The 16,765-nt window shown below is 39.5% G+C and overlaps 2 protein-coding genes across 2 annotated transcripts; both read left to right on the top strand.

The window, feature by feature from the left end:
- Positions 1–1,200: 1,200 nt before the first annotated feature.
- On the top strand, positions 1,201–2,192 carry LOC311488101 (olfactory receptor 11A1-like; the record flags this gene model as incomplete). The annotated part of the gene is made up of 1 exon (XM_084544610.1): positions 1,201–2,192. The coding sequence occupies exon 1, from the start codon at positions 1,266–1,268 to the stop codon at positions 2,190–2,192; it is 927 nt and encodes a 308-aa protein (XP_084400736.1). The 5' UTR covers positions 1,201–1,265.
- Positions 2,193–5,509: 3,317 nt separating this feature from the next.
- LOC311488104 (olfactory receptor 11A1-like) lies at positions 5,510–7,190 on the top strand (the record flags this gene model as incomplete). Its single annotated transcript, XM_084544612.1, has 1 exon — positions 5,510–7,190. The coding sequence occupies exon 1, from the start codon at positions 6,264–6,266 to the stop codon at positions 7,188–7,190; it is 927 nt and encodes a 308-aa protein (XP_084400738.1). The 5' UTR covers positions 5,510–6,263.
- Positions 7,191–16,765: the final 9,575 nt, after the last annotated feature.

Below are 16,765 nucleotides of genomic sequence, written 5' to 3'. Positions count from 1 at the left end.
TTGGGCCTAGAGCATTTTAAAATGTCAGATAGCTTGAGTCAAGCCTTCACTGCAGATTAAAGGGAACCAGTACAGTTTTTCAAGTGGTCCTGGATAGTAGTTCTAGAATGACAAATCAGTCAAACTGAATTTTATTTATATGTAAAGGTTTGCACAAGTTCAGATTTTTTAAAGTTGACTCTTTTGTGATGAAAGTCAAGTCAATACAGACTATTCTCTGATGACATCACTAATAAAAACCCAGTAGAAAGTAAAGCTTTGCAACAGTGAAATTTATAATCTTGACCTGAATACATAGATAGATAGATAGATAGATAGGTTTTATTTGTCACATGCACAGTTATACATAGTACAATGCACAGTGAAATGTACTGCTGTACCTGCAGCCAGTAGTAAAAAAATATATAAGTACTACAGTGCAATATATATAAGTACTACATATGCAGAGAACAGACAGCTCATGTGTTATATACTGTGTGCTGTAGATATGTATAGCCTGTATAAAACAGGCAGCAACTCACCACCATCAATAGCATTCAATAGTACTCCACATCGTGTTAGAAGATGGGATAGTGTAGCCAGGTTAATAATAATGCTGTATTGCTCTGCAGCCTTTTCCAGAGCACACCTCCTCTGTGTTAATGCAGGACGTTTGGTGAAATTGTTTCTTGACTGCTGTCCAGAGGATTTGGACCATTTCTCTGCTAGCGTTAACAGATGCCTTTTCAGATGAGTGTGCATTGCAGTAGTACTTTTGTTGTATTTCAGGACTGACATGTCACGGTAGTGTGGGCTTCATCTTTAGTGAAGTATCTCCACACACTTGATGAACCACTGCTAGTTTGCTGCAATGACCCAGTGAGTTCCTCATCTGTCTTCTTGGAGGCGGCCATGTTGTTATTGTCACGTGATCAGGGACTAGTCGACATGACGCTTAAAGCGTCATGAAGTCGACAATCTGACTAGTCTGTACAAAAAAAAAAAAGTGTGATGAAATTACATTCTGTCTCAGTAGCGACTTTAATGAGTTCCATGGAGAATGAAGCAATCTAATAAAAAACTTTCCGCATATTCAAACCCTTCACTTTTTGAACTTTGGACATCAACATATGCCACATGCATTTGAAGGTCAGCTGTCTTTGAAGAAACAATATCCACCATTTCAGGTTGTATGTAATCTCATGTAAAAGCCTTTCTCTATGTTATCCATACTGATCATGTAATCTGAAAGATTTCCAACTTAACATTTCTTTTAGGAAACATTAATGGACGGTGAAGCTAACATAACATACATAACTCTTGATGGCCATGAGGAGTTACAAACATACAAGTATCTTTATTTTATGATCATGCTCACGGCGTATATTCTAATAATATGCTGTAATTTCACCATTGTGTATCTTATTTGGACGCACAAAAACCTCCATGAGCCAATGTACATTTTCATTGCAGCCTTACTTCTAAACTCTATTGTCTTCAGCACTAATATCTATCCAAAGTTTTTAATTGACATGCTATCTGAAAAGCAGATCATATCATACTCAGCCTGCCTCTTACAGTTTTTCATATTTTATTCTTTAGCTTGTTCTGAATTCTTACTTTTGGCAGTGATGTCCTATGACAGATATGTGTCTATATGTAAACCTCTGCAATATCCAGCTATCATGACAAAAGACAGAGTGAGCGTTTGCCTGGCTTTAGCTTGGGTTGTGCCTGCGTGTGTGACTGCAGTTCCAGTAATAATGAGTGCTGATATGAAACTCTGTCATTTCACTCTGAATGGGATTTTATGTAACAATTCAGTTTATAATCTGCACTGTGTGAGTTCAATAGCACGATCTGTATTTGGTGCTGTTGCTCTGGTAGTCACAGCACTTCTCCCTCTGCTCTTCATCCTTTTCACGTACACCAGAATACTTATAATAACCTCTCGATGTTCTAGAGAAGTCAGGAAAAAGGCTGCAGAGACCTGTTTACCACACCTGCTGGTTCTAGTCAGCTACTCCTTTTTGTGTGCATATGATATCATTATTGTTCGAGTGGGGTCAGATTTTCCCAAAATTGTTCGTTTGATAATGACTTTGCAGGCGATTTTATATCATCCTCTGTTCAATCCAATAATTTATGGGTTAAAGATGAAAGAAATATCTAAACATTTGAAAAGATTGTTCTGTCAAACCAAACTGATCTGATGCATTAAAGGTTACAGTGATATCTGTGTTAGTGAAAGTAATGTGCAGTCATTTTCTTTTGTAATATAATAACGCAGATATTAATCTGGTCTGTTTATATAAGACTTTATTTTTATGCTGTATTTAAAGGTTTTTTAAACAGTTTGTGCTGTGAACAGTCATTATTATCTGCTGCAGATTTTTAGACATGGGCAAGAGGAAGGATGTACAATCAATGGTTGTTCCTATCTTTCGTTTTTTTTTTTTTTCCTGTTGAGGAAATAACAATGTTTTAATGTCACTCGGCGATATGACATGTATTTCAGACTGTAAAATCTCATGGGAAACCTACAGCAAATCCTGCAATTATTGTAAGTCGCCTGCACTGCTTTGTGTCTCATCCGTAAAGCTGGGTGCATCAAAAGACAACAGAGGCAAGTCTGCATTACATCTACAATGCAAAGCCACAATCTGCACAGAAACAAGGAGATGACATCACTTACCACAAGACGAAGAGAACAGACTTTGAATTTAATTAAATTCAAATCACTTTATTTGACCTTAATAAAAGGCATAAAGTAGGCACAGTCACAACCAATAGACACAATAGAGACACAAAACCAGGACACACAGTACAACATACAACATTCCGAAGCAATTTCCTAAGTGTTTCAATCATAACTTGCATTCGTGCAGACTTGCTGCTGTCATCTGGCCTAAGTCGAATCACAAACCCTTGGGATCCATTACAGTAATGACTGCTTGACCATTCCTGAAACAAGTGGTTCCACAGGTATGTATGCAACCAATCACACCTACAACTACAGCTATAGATGCAACCAGAACACAAAAGTGGCACAAAAGTCAACATGGATTCAATGATGAAGTGAGTCAAATTTAGTCTTTGCAGTTCAGAGGTCAGTGAGACACAGCGAGAAGGTCCTAGGTTCGAAGCCATGGGCCGACTGGGGCCTTTCTGTGTGGAGTTTGCATGTTCTCCCTGTCTCTGCGTGGGTTCTCCAGGTGCTCCAGCTTCCTCCCACCGTCTGAAGACATGCTCATTAGGTTAATTGGTGATTCTAAATTGGCCGTAGGTGTGAGTGTGAGTGTGATGGTTGTCTGTCTCTCTGTGCTAGCCCTGCGATAGACAGGCGACCTGTCCAGGGTGTACCCCACCTCTCGCCCGATGACAGCTGGGATAGGCTCCAGCAGACCCTGCGACCCTTAACCAAATTCTGTAACCAAATAAGCGGTTACAGAAGATGAAGAAGATAGCTTGAGGCAAACCTTCACTGCACATTAAAGGGAACCAGTACTGTTTTTCAAGTGGTCCTGAGTAGTATTTCTAGAATACTATCCAGGACCAACATGAAACCACGAAAAGTCTACCATGAAACTTTATGTCAACAACTCAAAACCTCCAATAATGCAATCGAGCAGGCAAGAATGTCCCATTTAAAAAAACAAAAAAACAATCCTAAATTCCTCTTCTCCACCATAGATCTTTTAACAAATAGTAATTTTAACAGGTTCCACAAAATAACAACAGATACCCTCTGTGAGGACTTTGCAGACCACTTCAGAGGTAAAATTGATGATATCAGATCCAGTTTTTTATCTCAACAGATTTTAACTGTCGCCACACCTGGATGTTTGATTTTACCTGAGGAAACACTGGAGAGTTTTGCCCAGGTTGATGCAAGGACACTTGGTCGAGTTCTCTCCCAGGTAAACCCTACAACCTGCCTTTTAGATCCAATTCCCACACTGTTTTGTAAAACATTTTATGGATTCCTTGAGGAACAGCTTTTAAACATTGTGAATTGCTCTCTTCAGATAGGTGTCTTCCCCACCTCCTGTATCCAACTTACCATTTATAGGTACAATTTTAGAAAAACTATTTTTTAACCAAATAAATGATTTTTTAAAGACAAACAACATTTTAGAGAGCCATCAGTCTGGTTTTAGGACGAACCACAGTACTGAGAAAGCCCTTTTAAAGATTTTAAATGATATCAGGTTCAACTTGGATAAACATAAACTCACAGTCTTGGTACTACTGGATCTAACCGCCGCCTTTGATACAATAGACCATCACAAATTTTTAAATAGACTGAAGAACCTGGTCGGCCTCTCTGGTACTGTTTTCAACTGGTTTGTCTCTTACCTCACAGATCGACACTTCTTTGTAAGTATGGATACATATTCCTCAGGAACCCATGAGATCAAGTGTGGGGTTCCCCGGGGTCAATTTTAGGTCCAATTCTTTTTAATCTCTACATGATTCGCCGCGGGGATGTCATCAGGAGGCACAGCATCAGCTTTCATGGTTATGCTGACGATACACAACTGTATATCGCTGTGTCTCCTGATGACACAGAGCCTATTGATGCCCTTTTTAACTGCATCTTAGATATCAAGTCATGGATGGCAGTGAATTTCCTGCAGCTCAGCCAGGACAAAACAGAGGTTTTAGTCTTTGGTCCTGAAGGCCAGCTGGTATACTGACGGAGGTTCTGTTCTGTGGGTGGCTCTGCCCCGGGTGGCTGGAGGGCTCTGCACCTTGGTGTGGGGCCTGCTGTCTGCCCGGGTCGGGGATGTCTCTATGGCGGCGCTCCCTGCAGCCCTGGGCTGGAGGCCCTCTCGGTGTGGTTGCCCCCCAAAGGTGGCTTTCTCCTTGTTCCAGATCTCGGTGCCCGGCCATGTCTCTCTCTAGCATGTACAGTGGGTGTGAGCCTGTGTGTGTGGGTGGGTGTGTCGGTATGTCTCTGTGCCTCTCTGTGGGTGGGTTGGGTTTTTGTCCTTGCTGTGTTTAGCCTCTGTGAGGCACTTTGTATTGCTTTTATGTATGAAAAGTGCCACAAAAATAAAATTTGATTTGATTTGAATGACAAATCAAAGTAAATTTTATTTATATATGAAGGTTTGCACAAGTTCAGATTTTTTAAAGTCCACTGTTGTGTGATGAAAGTCAAGTCAACACAGACTAGTCTCTGATGACATCACTAATAAAAACCTAGTATAAAGTAATGCTGCGCAACAGTGAAATTCATATTCTTGACCTGAACACATACGCTGAGAACAGACAGCTCATGTGCTATATACTGTTTGCTGCAGATATGTATAGCATGTATACAGACAGGCAGCAACTCAGCAACATCAATAGCATTTAATAGTACTCCACAGAGTGTTGGAAGATGGGATAGTGTAGCCAGGTTAAAAATAATGTTGTATTTCTCTGAAGCCTTTTCCAGAGGACACCTTCTCTGGGTTAACGCAGGACGTTACTTGACTGCTGTCCAGAGGATTTGGACCGTTCCTCTGTTGGCGTTAACAAATGCATTTTCAGATGCATTGCAGTAGTACTTTTGTTGTATTTCAGGACTGACATGTCACGGTAGTATGGGCTTCATCTTTCGTGAAATATTTCCACACACTTGATGAACCGCTGCTAGTTTGCTGCAATGACCCAGTGAGTTCCTCATCTGTCTTCTTGGAGGCATCCATGTTGTTATTGTCACATGATTAGTGACGAGTCAACATGATGCTTAAAGCGTCATGACACAGCAGTGACGGCAACAAACCAACTAGTCTGTACAACCCCAGTGTATATATGAATGACGAACATTAAGCAACTTCAAACATAAAACAGTCTCAGTCCGTTGGTGCAGCCAGTAACCACAGATCATAAACACATCAAACTTCTGATTCCAGAAAAAAAAGTATAAAACACAAACTAGGGAAAAGTGAAATTGGTGCAGATTGCATCAGATCATCATCCTAAAGATGATCATGTGCATAATAAGGTGTAATCTTCTATAATGAGGTGAATGCCCAAATGAACTGAATCAAACAACACTGTTACTGCAGGCCTCCGAGGTTTTACAAAGTTCTTTGACAATTCCATTCTATCCTGGTGAAGATGTTAATGAGTTCCTGAGAGAATTAAACAATCCAATAAAAACTTTTCCACATACTCAGACCATTCACCACATACACCAAGTGCATTTGAAAGTCGTATGTAAAATGTTATTCCTGCAGGTGAGGCAATCATAAGGTTTTCCAGCTGAACATTTCTTCTTGAAAACATTAATGTCTGGGGAAGTTAACATAACATACATAACTCTTGATGGGCATGTGGAGTTGCAGACATACAGGTATCTGTATTTTACGATCATGTTCATGGCGTATATTCTAATAATATGCTGTAATTTCACCATTGTGTATCTTATTTGGACGCACAAAAACCTCCATGAGCCGATGTACATTTTCATTGCAGCCTTACTTCTAAACTCTGTTGTCTTCAGCACTAATATCTATCCAAAGTTTTTAATTGACATGCTATCTGAAAAGCAGATCATATCATACTCAGCCTGTCTCTTACAGTTTTTCATATTTTATTCTTTAGCTTGTTCTGAATTCTTACTTTTGGCAGTGATGTCCTATGACAGATATGTGTCTATATGTAAACCTCTGCAATATCCAGCTATCATGACAAAAGACAGAGTGAGTATTTGCCTGGCTTTAGCTTGGGTTGTTCCTGCTTGTGTGATTGCAGTTCCGGCAATAATGAGTGCTGATATGAAACTTTGTCATTTCACTGTGAATGGAATATTCTGCAACAACTCAATTTACAATCTGCACTGTGTGAGTTCAATAGCACGATCTGTATTTGGTGCTGTTGCTCTGGTAGTCACTGCACTTTTCCCTCTGCTCTTCATCCTTTTCACGTACACCAGAATACTTATAATAACCTCTCGATGTTCTAGAGAAGTCAGGAAAAAGGCTGCAGAGACCTGTTTACCACACCTGCTGGTTCTAGTCAGCTACACCTTTCTGTGTGCATATGATGTCATTGTTGTCCGACTGGGGTCAGATTTTCCCAAAATTGTTCGTTTGATAATGATTTTGCAGGTGCTTTTATATCATCCTCTGTTTAATCCAATAATTTATGGGTTAAAGATGAAAGAAATATCTAAACATTTGAAAAGGCTGCTCTGTCAAGCCAAACTGATCTGATGTATTTAAGGTTGCGGTAATATTTGTGTTAGTGAACGAAATGTACAGTCATTTTCTTTTGTGATAATATTAATGCAGAGATGTAATCTGGTCCGTTTACATATATAAGAATTTATTTTTATGCTGTACTTTAAAGGTCTTTTAAACAGTTTGTGCTGTGAACAGTCATTATTATCTGCTGCAGATTGTTAGACATGGGCAAGAGGGAGCATCTACAATTAATGGTTGTTCCCATCTATCTGTTTTTTTTTTGTTGTTGTTGTTGTTTTTTCCTGTTCAGGAAATGACAACATTTAGATGTCACTGGGCACTATGACATGCATTTGAGGCTGTAAAACCTCAAGGGAAACTCGGAGCAATCCTGCAATTATTGTCAGTCGCCTGCACAGCTTTGCTTCTAATCCGGGAGAGTTGGGTGCATCAAATGACAACAGAGGCAAGAGTGCATTACATCTGCAATGCAAAGCCACAGTCTGCACAGAAACAAGGAGATGGCATTACGTACTACAAGACAAAGAGAACAGACTTTGAATTCAATTCAAATCACTTTATTTGACCATAAAAAGGGAATAAAGTAGACACAATCATAACCAACAGACAGAATAGAGATACAAAACCAGCACACACAGTACAACATACAACATTCCGAAACTATTTCTTAAGTGTTTCAATCATAACTTGCATTCGTGCAGACTTGCTGCTTTTGTAATAATATTAATGCAGAGATGTGATCTGATCACTTTCTATAAGAATTTATTTTTATGTTGTGCCTTAAAGGTCTTTTAAACAGTTTGTGCTGTGAACGGTCATTACTATCTGCAGCAGATTGTTAGACATGGGCAAGAGGAAGCATCTACAATTAATGGTTGTTCCCACCTTTCTGTTTTTGTTTTTTTTTCTGTGTGCATTTGTTAAGGAAATGACAATGTTTAGATGACGCAGGGCGATATGACATGTATTTGAGGCTGTAAAACCTTGTGGAGAACTCAGCATGTCACAGCAAATCCTGCTATTATTGTCAGTCAAGTTCAGAGGTCGGTGTGACCACATTAAAACTCATTTATGGCCCTAAATCAACTTGTGAATGTTTTATTTCAGATTCTCTGGGAGGGCTTTTGAAGTGGTCCAAGATACTACTTTTAGAATGACAGATTAGTCAAATAGCCCTGCGATGGACTGGCGACCTGTCCAGAGTGTACCCCTGCCTCTTGCCCGATGACAGCTGGGATAGGCTCCAGCAGACCCCCACAACCCTTAACAGGAATAACCGGGTATAGAAAACGAATGAATGAATGAATGAATATCAGTCAAATTCAATTTTATATACTGTATCTCGTAGGGGTTGCACATCTTAAGAATTTCTAAAGTCGACTCCAACTAGTCTCTGGTGACATCACTAGTAAAAACAGTAATGCTTTGCAGCAATGAAATCTTTATTCTGGACCTGAATACATATGCAGAGAACAGACAGCTCACGTGCTACATACTGTGAGCTGCAGTTATGTATAGCCTGTATAAAAACAGGCAGCAACTCTGCACTATCAATGGCACTTTATAGTACTCGACAGTATTTTGGAAGATGGGATAATATAGCCGGGTAAAAAATCATGCAGTATTTCTCTGAAGCCTTCTCTGTGCACAGCAGCCAAAGGTATAACAACTTCGACAACGAAATTCACCATCAAATTGATGATCCTCTGCTCGCACCAGCGGATGGCTTTTCAGATGAGTGTGCACTGCAGTAGTACGTTTGTTGTATTTCAGGACCGAGAGGTCACAGTAGTATGGGCTTCATCTTTCGTGAAGAATTTCCACACACTTGATGAACCACGTCCGACTGAGTTCCTCGGAGGCATCCATGTTGTTATTGTCACGTGATCAGTGACTAGTCAACAAGATGAGATTGGTGCAGATTGTATCAGATCATCTTCCTAAAGATGACCACGTGTGTAATAAGGTGTAATCTTCTATAATGAGGTGAATGCCCAAATGAACTGAATCAAACAACACTGTTAACATAACATACATATCTCTTGATGGGCATGTGGAATTGCAAACATACAGGTATCTATATTTTATGATCATGTTCACAGTGTATATTTTAATAATATGTTTTAATTTCACCATTGTGTATCTTATTTGTACGCACAAAAGCCTCCATGAACCGATGTACATTTTCATTGCAGCCTTACTTCTCAATTCTGTTTTCTTTAGCACTAATATCTATCCAAAGCTGTTAAGCGACTTTTTATCTGAAAAGCAGATCATATCATACTCAGCCTGCCTCTTCCAATTTTTTATATCGTATTCTTTAACTTGTTCTGAATTCTTACTTTTGGCAGTGATGTCCTATGACAGATATGTATCTATATGTTAACCTCTGCAATATCCAGCTATCATGACAAAAGACAGAGTGAGTATTTGTGAACTGTGTTCTTTACAGCACTACTGTTTATCCAAAGCTCCTGACTGACTTCTTATCTGAACAACAGATCATCTCATATCCTGAGAATGTCCTCGTCGAAAAAACGACCACATGAGTCGAGTGTACAACTGCGAATTATGACCTCATGTTACGTTTCAAAGTTAAGCGACCCCTAGCGGTCGAGTAAATATCGACACTCTGGTCACAGTTGTCGTTTTGCATGCACCCAAATTACGACTCACTGTTACGTTTGAGGATGAGTAGCTCTAGAGCTGTTAATACGTCACTTAATTAAGTTTTAATATTTTTTCATGCGAGAAAGTAACCGTGTAGATCCCGAATATGTGATCAGTTTATTCAAATAACGCCTGTTTGGAAGTTTGCTCTGACGTTTTTGGAGAAGTGAAGCACCACCTGTGGAATCACCCGACCGGGAGCAGCGGTTCATCTCAGAGATGAGCCGCCGGCCTCCTGAGGTCATCGGCCGGTCAACCTCCGTCGTCATCCCGGGGTAGAAAACGAGCCGATTAGTGTGAAAATACTACCCACATCCTCAAACTGAATGCTACTAATGCCGTGTTACTTAATGTATTCGTTAAACCTGGTACATTTTGAACTGTATTATTAAATAAAAGCTTATGAGATCGGCAGAAAGCCTAGTGACGTAGTTGGACTCATTCGATTCCTGTCTATAGCTGTCTGCCTGTGGATTGGCTGCGTTCGGTTTCTGCCGCTCAACCAAGCTACAGCAAAGCTTCATAGTATTTTCAAATAAACGGCTCAAATGCAGTGTTGTGTGTCATTTCTTAACTTAAAGCAACTATAATCACTGTCACAAGTTCGGCTGTAGTAAATATTTCATGTGTTAAGCAGATAAACCAATCCTAACCCTATCTACTGTTCTATAAAGCCAGAGAACCAAACTGCATTGCTTTTTGGCGTAAATCTATATTGGGTGGTTCTAAACACATCTTAAATAAACTATCTTTACTTTTTCTTAACATATATCAACTTAAAGCAATGTGATCGCTAGTTCGGCAATACTAGATATTCAATGTAATCAGTATATACAGTCATGGACGAAAGTATTGGCACCCCTGGAACTTTTCCAGAAAATGCACCATTTCTCCCAGAAAAAGTGTTGAAATTACAAATGTTTTGGTATACACGTTTATTTCATTTAAGTGCATTGGGACAACACAAAAAAGCAGAAGAAAAAAGCCAAATTTGACATAATTGTACACAAAACTCAAAAATTGACTGGACAAAATCATTGGCACCCTCAACTTAATATTTGGTTACACACCCTTTGGACAAAATAACTGAAACCAATCGCTTCCTATAACCATCAACAAGTTTCTTACACCTCTCAACTGGAATTTTGGACCACTCTTCTTTTGCAAACTGTTCCAGGTCTCTCAGATTTGAAGGGTGCCTTCTCGCAACAGCAATTTTTAGATCTTTCCATAGGTGTTCTATGGGATTTAAATCCGGACTCATTGCTGGCCACTTCAGAATTCTCCAGCGTTTTGTCTCCAACCATTTCTGGGTGCTTTGTGAGGTGTGTTTTGGATCATTGTCCTGCTGGAACACCCATGACCTCTGATGCAGACCCAGCTTTCTGACACTAGGCCCTACATTACGGGCCAGAATGTTTTGATAGTCTCCAGATTTCATGATTCCTTGCACACAATCAATGCACCCAGTCCCAGAGGCAGCAAAACAACCCCAAAACATCTTTGAACCCCCACCGTATTTGACTGTAGGTACCGTGTTCTTTTCTTTGTAGGCCTCATTCGGTTTTCTGTAAACAGTAGAATGACGTGCTTTGCTAAAAAGCTCTACCTTAGTCTCATCTGTCCACAAAACATTGTCCCAGAAGGATTGAGGCTTACTCAGGCATGTTCTTGCAAACTGCAGTCTTGCTTTTTTATGCCTCTGTGTCAGAAGTGGGGTTCTCCTCGGTCTCCTGCCATAGCGCTTCATCTCATTCGGACGACGACGTATTGTTCGAGCTGACACCGTTGCACCCTGAGTCTGCAAGACAGCCTGAATTTGTGTGGAAGTTGACTGAGGTTGTTTATCCACCATTCGAACAATCCTGCGTTGCATTCTTGCATCAATTTTTCTCTTTCGTCCACGTCCAGGGAGATTTGCCACAGTTCCATGGGTTAAAAACTTCTTGATTATATTGCGCACAGTTGACAAAGGAACTTTAAGATCTCTGGAGATTGACTTGTAACCTTGAGATTGTTAATATTTTTCCACAATTTTGCTTCTTAAGTCCTCAGACAATTCTCGCCTCTTCTTTCTCTTCTCCATGCTTGGTGTGGCATACACAGGCAAACAACACAAAGGTTGAGTCAACTTTTATACATTCCAACTGGCTTCAGTTTTGATTTCTATATTGCCAGCACCTGTTACTTGCCACAGGTGAGTTTAAATGAGGATCACATGCTTGAAATGAAATTATTTACCCACAGTTTTAATAGGGTGCCAATGATTTTGTCCAGTCAATTTTTGAGTTTTGTGTAAAATTATGTCAAATTTGGCTTTTTTCTTCTGCTTTTTTGTGTTGTCCCAATGCACTTAAAGGAAATAAACGTGAATACCAAAACATTTGTAATTTCAACACTTTTTCTGGGAGAAATGGTGCATTTTCTGGAAAAGTTCCAGGGGTGCCAATACTTTCGTCCATGACTGTATATCTTTTTTACAACTCTATTTTAACATACGTGTTTGAAAACCGAAAAACTACAAATATCACGTGACTTGGTATCAAGCTACATGTCACAGCTCAAGGGATTTGTAGTTTCTACAATGATTAGTGATTTCCTAGAATAGGAGGTTATAAATAATAAAATGAATATATAGCCGGGGGTTTAAGGGTGTAGGGTAGTCTACACATTTTAAATGTCTCGTTAGGGCACCACCTCCTGTTATCGTAGGAAGAACACGGTTTAAATCAATTTATCAGTCTCAATTAAATAATTTGCATATCTGAAGGAGTGAATCCTTTACTACAATTTGTACCAGTCATTCTCTGCCGTAAAACAACATCTCAAACAACTTCTTAAGTGTGAGTAAATATTTATTTAATAAAGTGACAACTATGAATAAATGAGGGACTAATAGAATATAGGTGTGTAATCAAATAAAATGAATATGATAAGGTATGAAATAATTAATTTCTGGAGCGATGGTGAGAGATGGAGATGTTTTAAGTCCTTTACTAAAGGAATAGATTTGATATCTAATCTAATCAATCTTCTCTAAAAGATGTTAGTGGGGAGTTTCAAAGTAGTGACACCAACTCTTTATCTTAAGCGGTAGGAACGATTCAGCCTACTTTTCCGTAGAGTCTTCTCGGCGTCTGTGATAAGGGGAGCGTCGGTGTGACGAGATGGTGACGAAACGGCACAGCTGATGCAGGTCTCTCTTGGACCGGTAGACGGGACTTGTTGCTTGGTCTGCAACACCAACACCCAGCTTTGCTTGAGAGCGTTGTAGGTGTTCAGTCAAAGGCAGATGACACTTGGCAATGTCTTTACGTTTGAAGAAAGAAACTGGATCGTCACGTCTTCTTGATGTCGTTGCTATGGCAACAGCTTCTTGATTTCTTGATCCGTCGAAGAGATTGGGTCTATCTCTGAGATTGAGAGTGAGGAGTCACGTGCCGATTTGGGTTGATTTGGGCGGGGTCTGAGCCGGTCGGCCATGATGGTAGGAGACGCTATCGGTTGCCAGGGGCAACACCTTCAGAACTTAACGGAGGCGCTACTAAACATTCCAGAGCTCTTTAATTTTTGCGCGTTTATTATTTCGGCGGGACAGATCTACGAATACAAGAAAAGTAAGAAAGTAAAGCAATGGAGAAAGTTAAGGCGAAAGAAAATGGACCTTACAGGGACAAGGTAGCATAATGTCATGAGCAGAATCTCAACTACTTTTTAGTTAACATTAATGGTTGGCCATTGAGCATTTTCGAAGAGGCAACAGTTTGTTAGATAGTTAGCTAGGCAGCAAACTTCAGATGCACTTCAGGGTTTGCAACAACATTAACAGCTAGGTAACCTACACTTCGTAGCTTTAACAAACAACATAAAGACATTTTTTAGAGAACCTACCCGAGTGAAAATGCAGATAACACACTCTCATCGACTGGGGGGTGAGATCGAAAGTAAGGTCCTTTCTTCTTATTGCAGCCAACCAAGCAATCCGGCATCTCCTCGTCAGGTCAGAGACTTGCTCTCCCTGATGCTGTGTCCATTTCGGTAACCTAAAAAACTGTATTCCATTGTTCCTATGTTTTCCATATGTATCGTGTGAGGTACTGGAGCAGTTTTTAACGCAGCAGTGAGTCCTAGGCATGGTAAAACAGTGCGGAATTGCGAGAACCTCCTCTACTACCGAGCTAACAACAATCATGTTTTGCCGCTGGAATCCTGCCAACATGGCGGAGAGGGTGAGGATCCCACGAGATACCGCGATATCGAGGGGAGGGGCTCTGTACCATGACGACAACTCCTCACTCTCAATCCCAGCTGGCTACACTGGCTAACTTATAAACGATGTTGGTTAGTACTTCGGTTCGTAGAGTATAAAAATGAATGAAGCTAGAAAATTATTTGAGTCACTATAAAAATCGTACAGCGGGAAAAATATCCGACGAGAAACAAACAGAGCTTGAAAAGGACCGGATTATCAATATTCAAGTTGTTCTTAAAGTTACTAAGTATAAACGTGACTAAGTACGTAAAGAAGAAGACTAAAATAAAAGTAAACGGAAACGGAAAGTGGAGAGTTGAAAGTGCGGCGAAAGAGCAGCGTCTCTCTGGTTTTATGAGTTAATTATTCAGGGCGTGTTTGGATCGGGTTTCCAGAGTGCTTTTAGAGAGGAGAAATGCAGATCAGAGTCTGGTTCTGGGGAAAGGAAGTTATTTACGACCTTCTTGTCTGTGTTCACTCCCTCGGTCACTCTCAGGGAGGGGAAGAGCAAAAACCTGTGAAAAGCATGTTTGCATGTATGTCTCTGAAAAAGAAAAAATTAGTACATCACAAGTTTAAAACATAGATGAACATAACATTAAGGTTTCTAGACTTTGTCCTTATGAAGTCAAGAGGAGTCAATTCATTCTTTGTAGTTCCTGATATCATGTTGATGTTCTTTCGATTCAGGACTAATTAGTCCAGAAACAAGAGTGGGAAATTCCACAAGAAGTGTAAATCTGTCTTTTTGGCTCAGATGACGTCCTCAGCATCAGGGAGGTCCGATAGCATGGGTCTGTTCAGTGTTTGGACATGGCACCTTTATGGCTAAGGTGTAAAAGGTTGATCTGTTAGAAGAGTTCTTCTGCAAAACAACTTCGTAAATTTAAATTCCAGAGAGGGGGAGAATTGAGAGGACCACAGGTTCCTACAAGGGTGTGGGAAACACATTTCTGTGACCAGAATTTAAGTATATAACTGTCAAGTGGGTGAAAAGATATGTTTACCATTTTGAACAGCGCCCCCACTTTGTGTGTATCCACTAGGTATAGTCACACAGCTGAGTTCATAAGCTTTCTAGAACACTTTGTCCTTTGTCTATAGCCCCTTTTGATGCAGAATTACAGCCCTTCAGAACTTCTCAGAAGTCAGGGTCCAAAGGTCAATAGTTCAAAGAAGGATCCATTTACAATCCCCTAACTAACATATGCTATTCCCCAGGTTAGGACCTTTCCAATGATATCTTTATTATAGTCCTACAACAAAGTATGGATTTTCACATTTCATGGACACAGCTGTGCCCAGGATTATTTTCAGAGAACCTTTTGCGAGCTCAGCCCATGAAATAAGGATGTTTTTTTTTTGTTTTTTTTTAAATAACAATGAGAAAAATCATGTAAGGTAATCATATCTGACAGATTTACAACTGAAGTAGCAATTTATATTGTATCTGCTCATTTGTTTTTGCCAATTAATTAATTCCACCAGACATCTTGAACCTGTGTGAAATATTTGTCAAGGGACTTTGAGTAAAACAGTTACACATACCGTTGTTATGTGTCCAATAGGTTATTTCTGACATCTGTGTGTTTCAATGAAAAAACAGCATCTCAAAAAAACACTAATGAGGATATGCGACAGGGGGCATTCCTTGATTTCAGAATATTGTAACTTCTATCCTCACCTATAGTGTAACTACAGATTCACGACTTATGCCTTTAACAATAAATGTTAATCAAAACTAAATCAATTCTGAGTAATTAACAAGCAATATAAGCACAAGAATTCAGCTGATGGGAAAGAATGTACTTCTCGATGACATGGGCTTGTCTTTTATGCTGGCTAAGCTACTGTAATGGGTGTGATTGGATGAAGTAGTCTGTTAACCCCTCACCCTTTTTTACTGAAAACAAACCTATTCAGGCTGCTAATTTATAAACTGTAAACAATCATGAAACTGAATTGAATGGAAATGAACACAGACAGAGACAGGTGGCAGGTATTTTATTTTAAAACATTACCAGACATTAACATTTATCATTCATGTAGTCTGCCTCCTCAAAGATCAAGCAAAATAGATCATAAAGCAGTTATATCAAAGAATATATAACTGATTTTCACTCTTGTCATCAATTAAATACCAGTCTGAATCAAACATTAAAAATTAATTATTAAAAAATAAACATGTCTATACTTGAACATTTTTGATTACCACAGTGTGGTATAATCCCCTGTCAGTCTCCATAACTGTCATACATACATGTAGTACACAATGTACATACTATGTATTCAGGCACCTACAAGATACAAACATGTCATGTTTTCAATTTACAGTATAACATTACTCATAATGCTTTGAACATCAGAAATATAATGTACTCCAGAAACTTATGTCAGAATTTGGTTTCCCAACACAAATCATAGTAGTTGTTCCTTAGTGAAATTGAGTAGTAGTAGTTGAGTAGTAGTTCTAGAATGACAAATCACTCAAACTGAATTTTATTTATATATAAAGGTTAACACAAGTTGAGATTTTTTAAAGTTTTAAAGTTGACTGTTTTGTGGTGAGGGCGGCACAGTGGCAAGAAGGTCACCGGTTCGAATCCATGGGCCGGCTTATGCCTTTCTGTGTGGAGTTTGCATGTTCTCCCTGCGTCTGCGT

The sequence above is a fragment of the Chelon labrosus genome (assembly GCF_963514085.1).
Source record: "Chelon labrosus genome assembly, chromosome: 5".
NCBI classification, from domain to species: Eukaryota; Metazoa; Chordata; class Actinopteri; order Mugiliformes; family Mugilidae; genus Chelon; species Chelon labrosus.
This window is presented reverse-complemented; position numbering and strand designations above follow the sequence as displayed.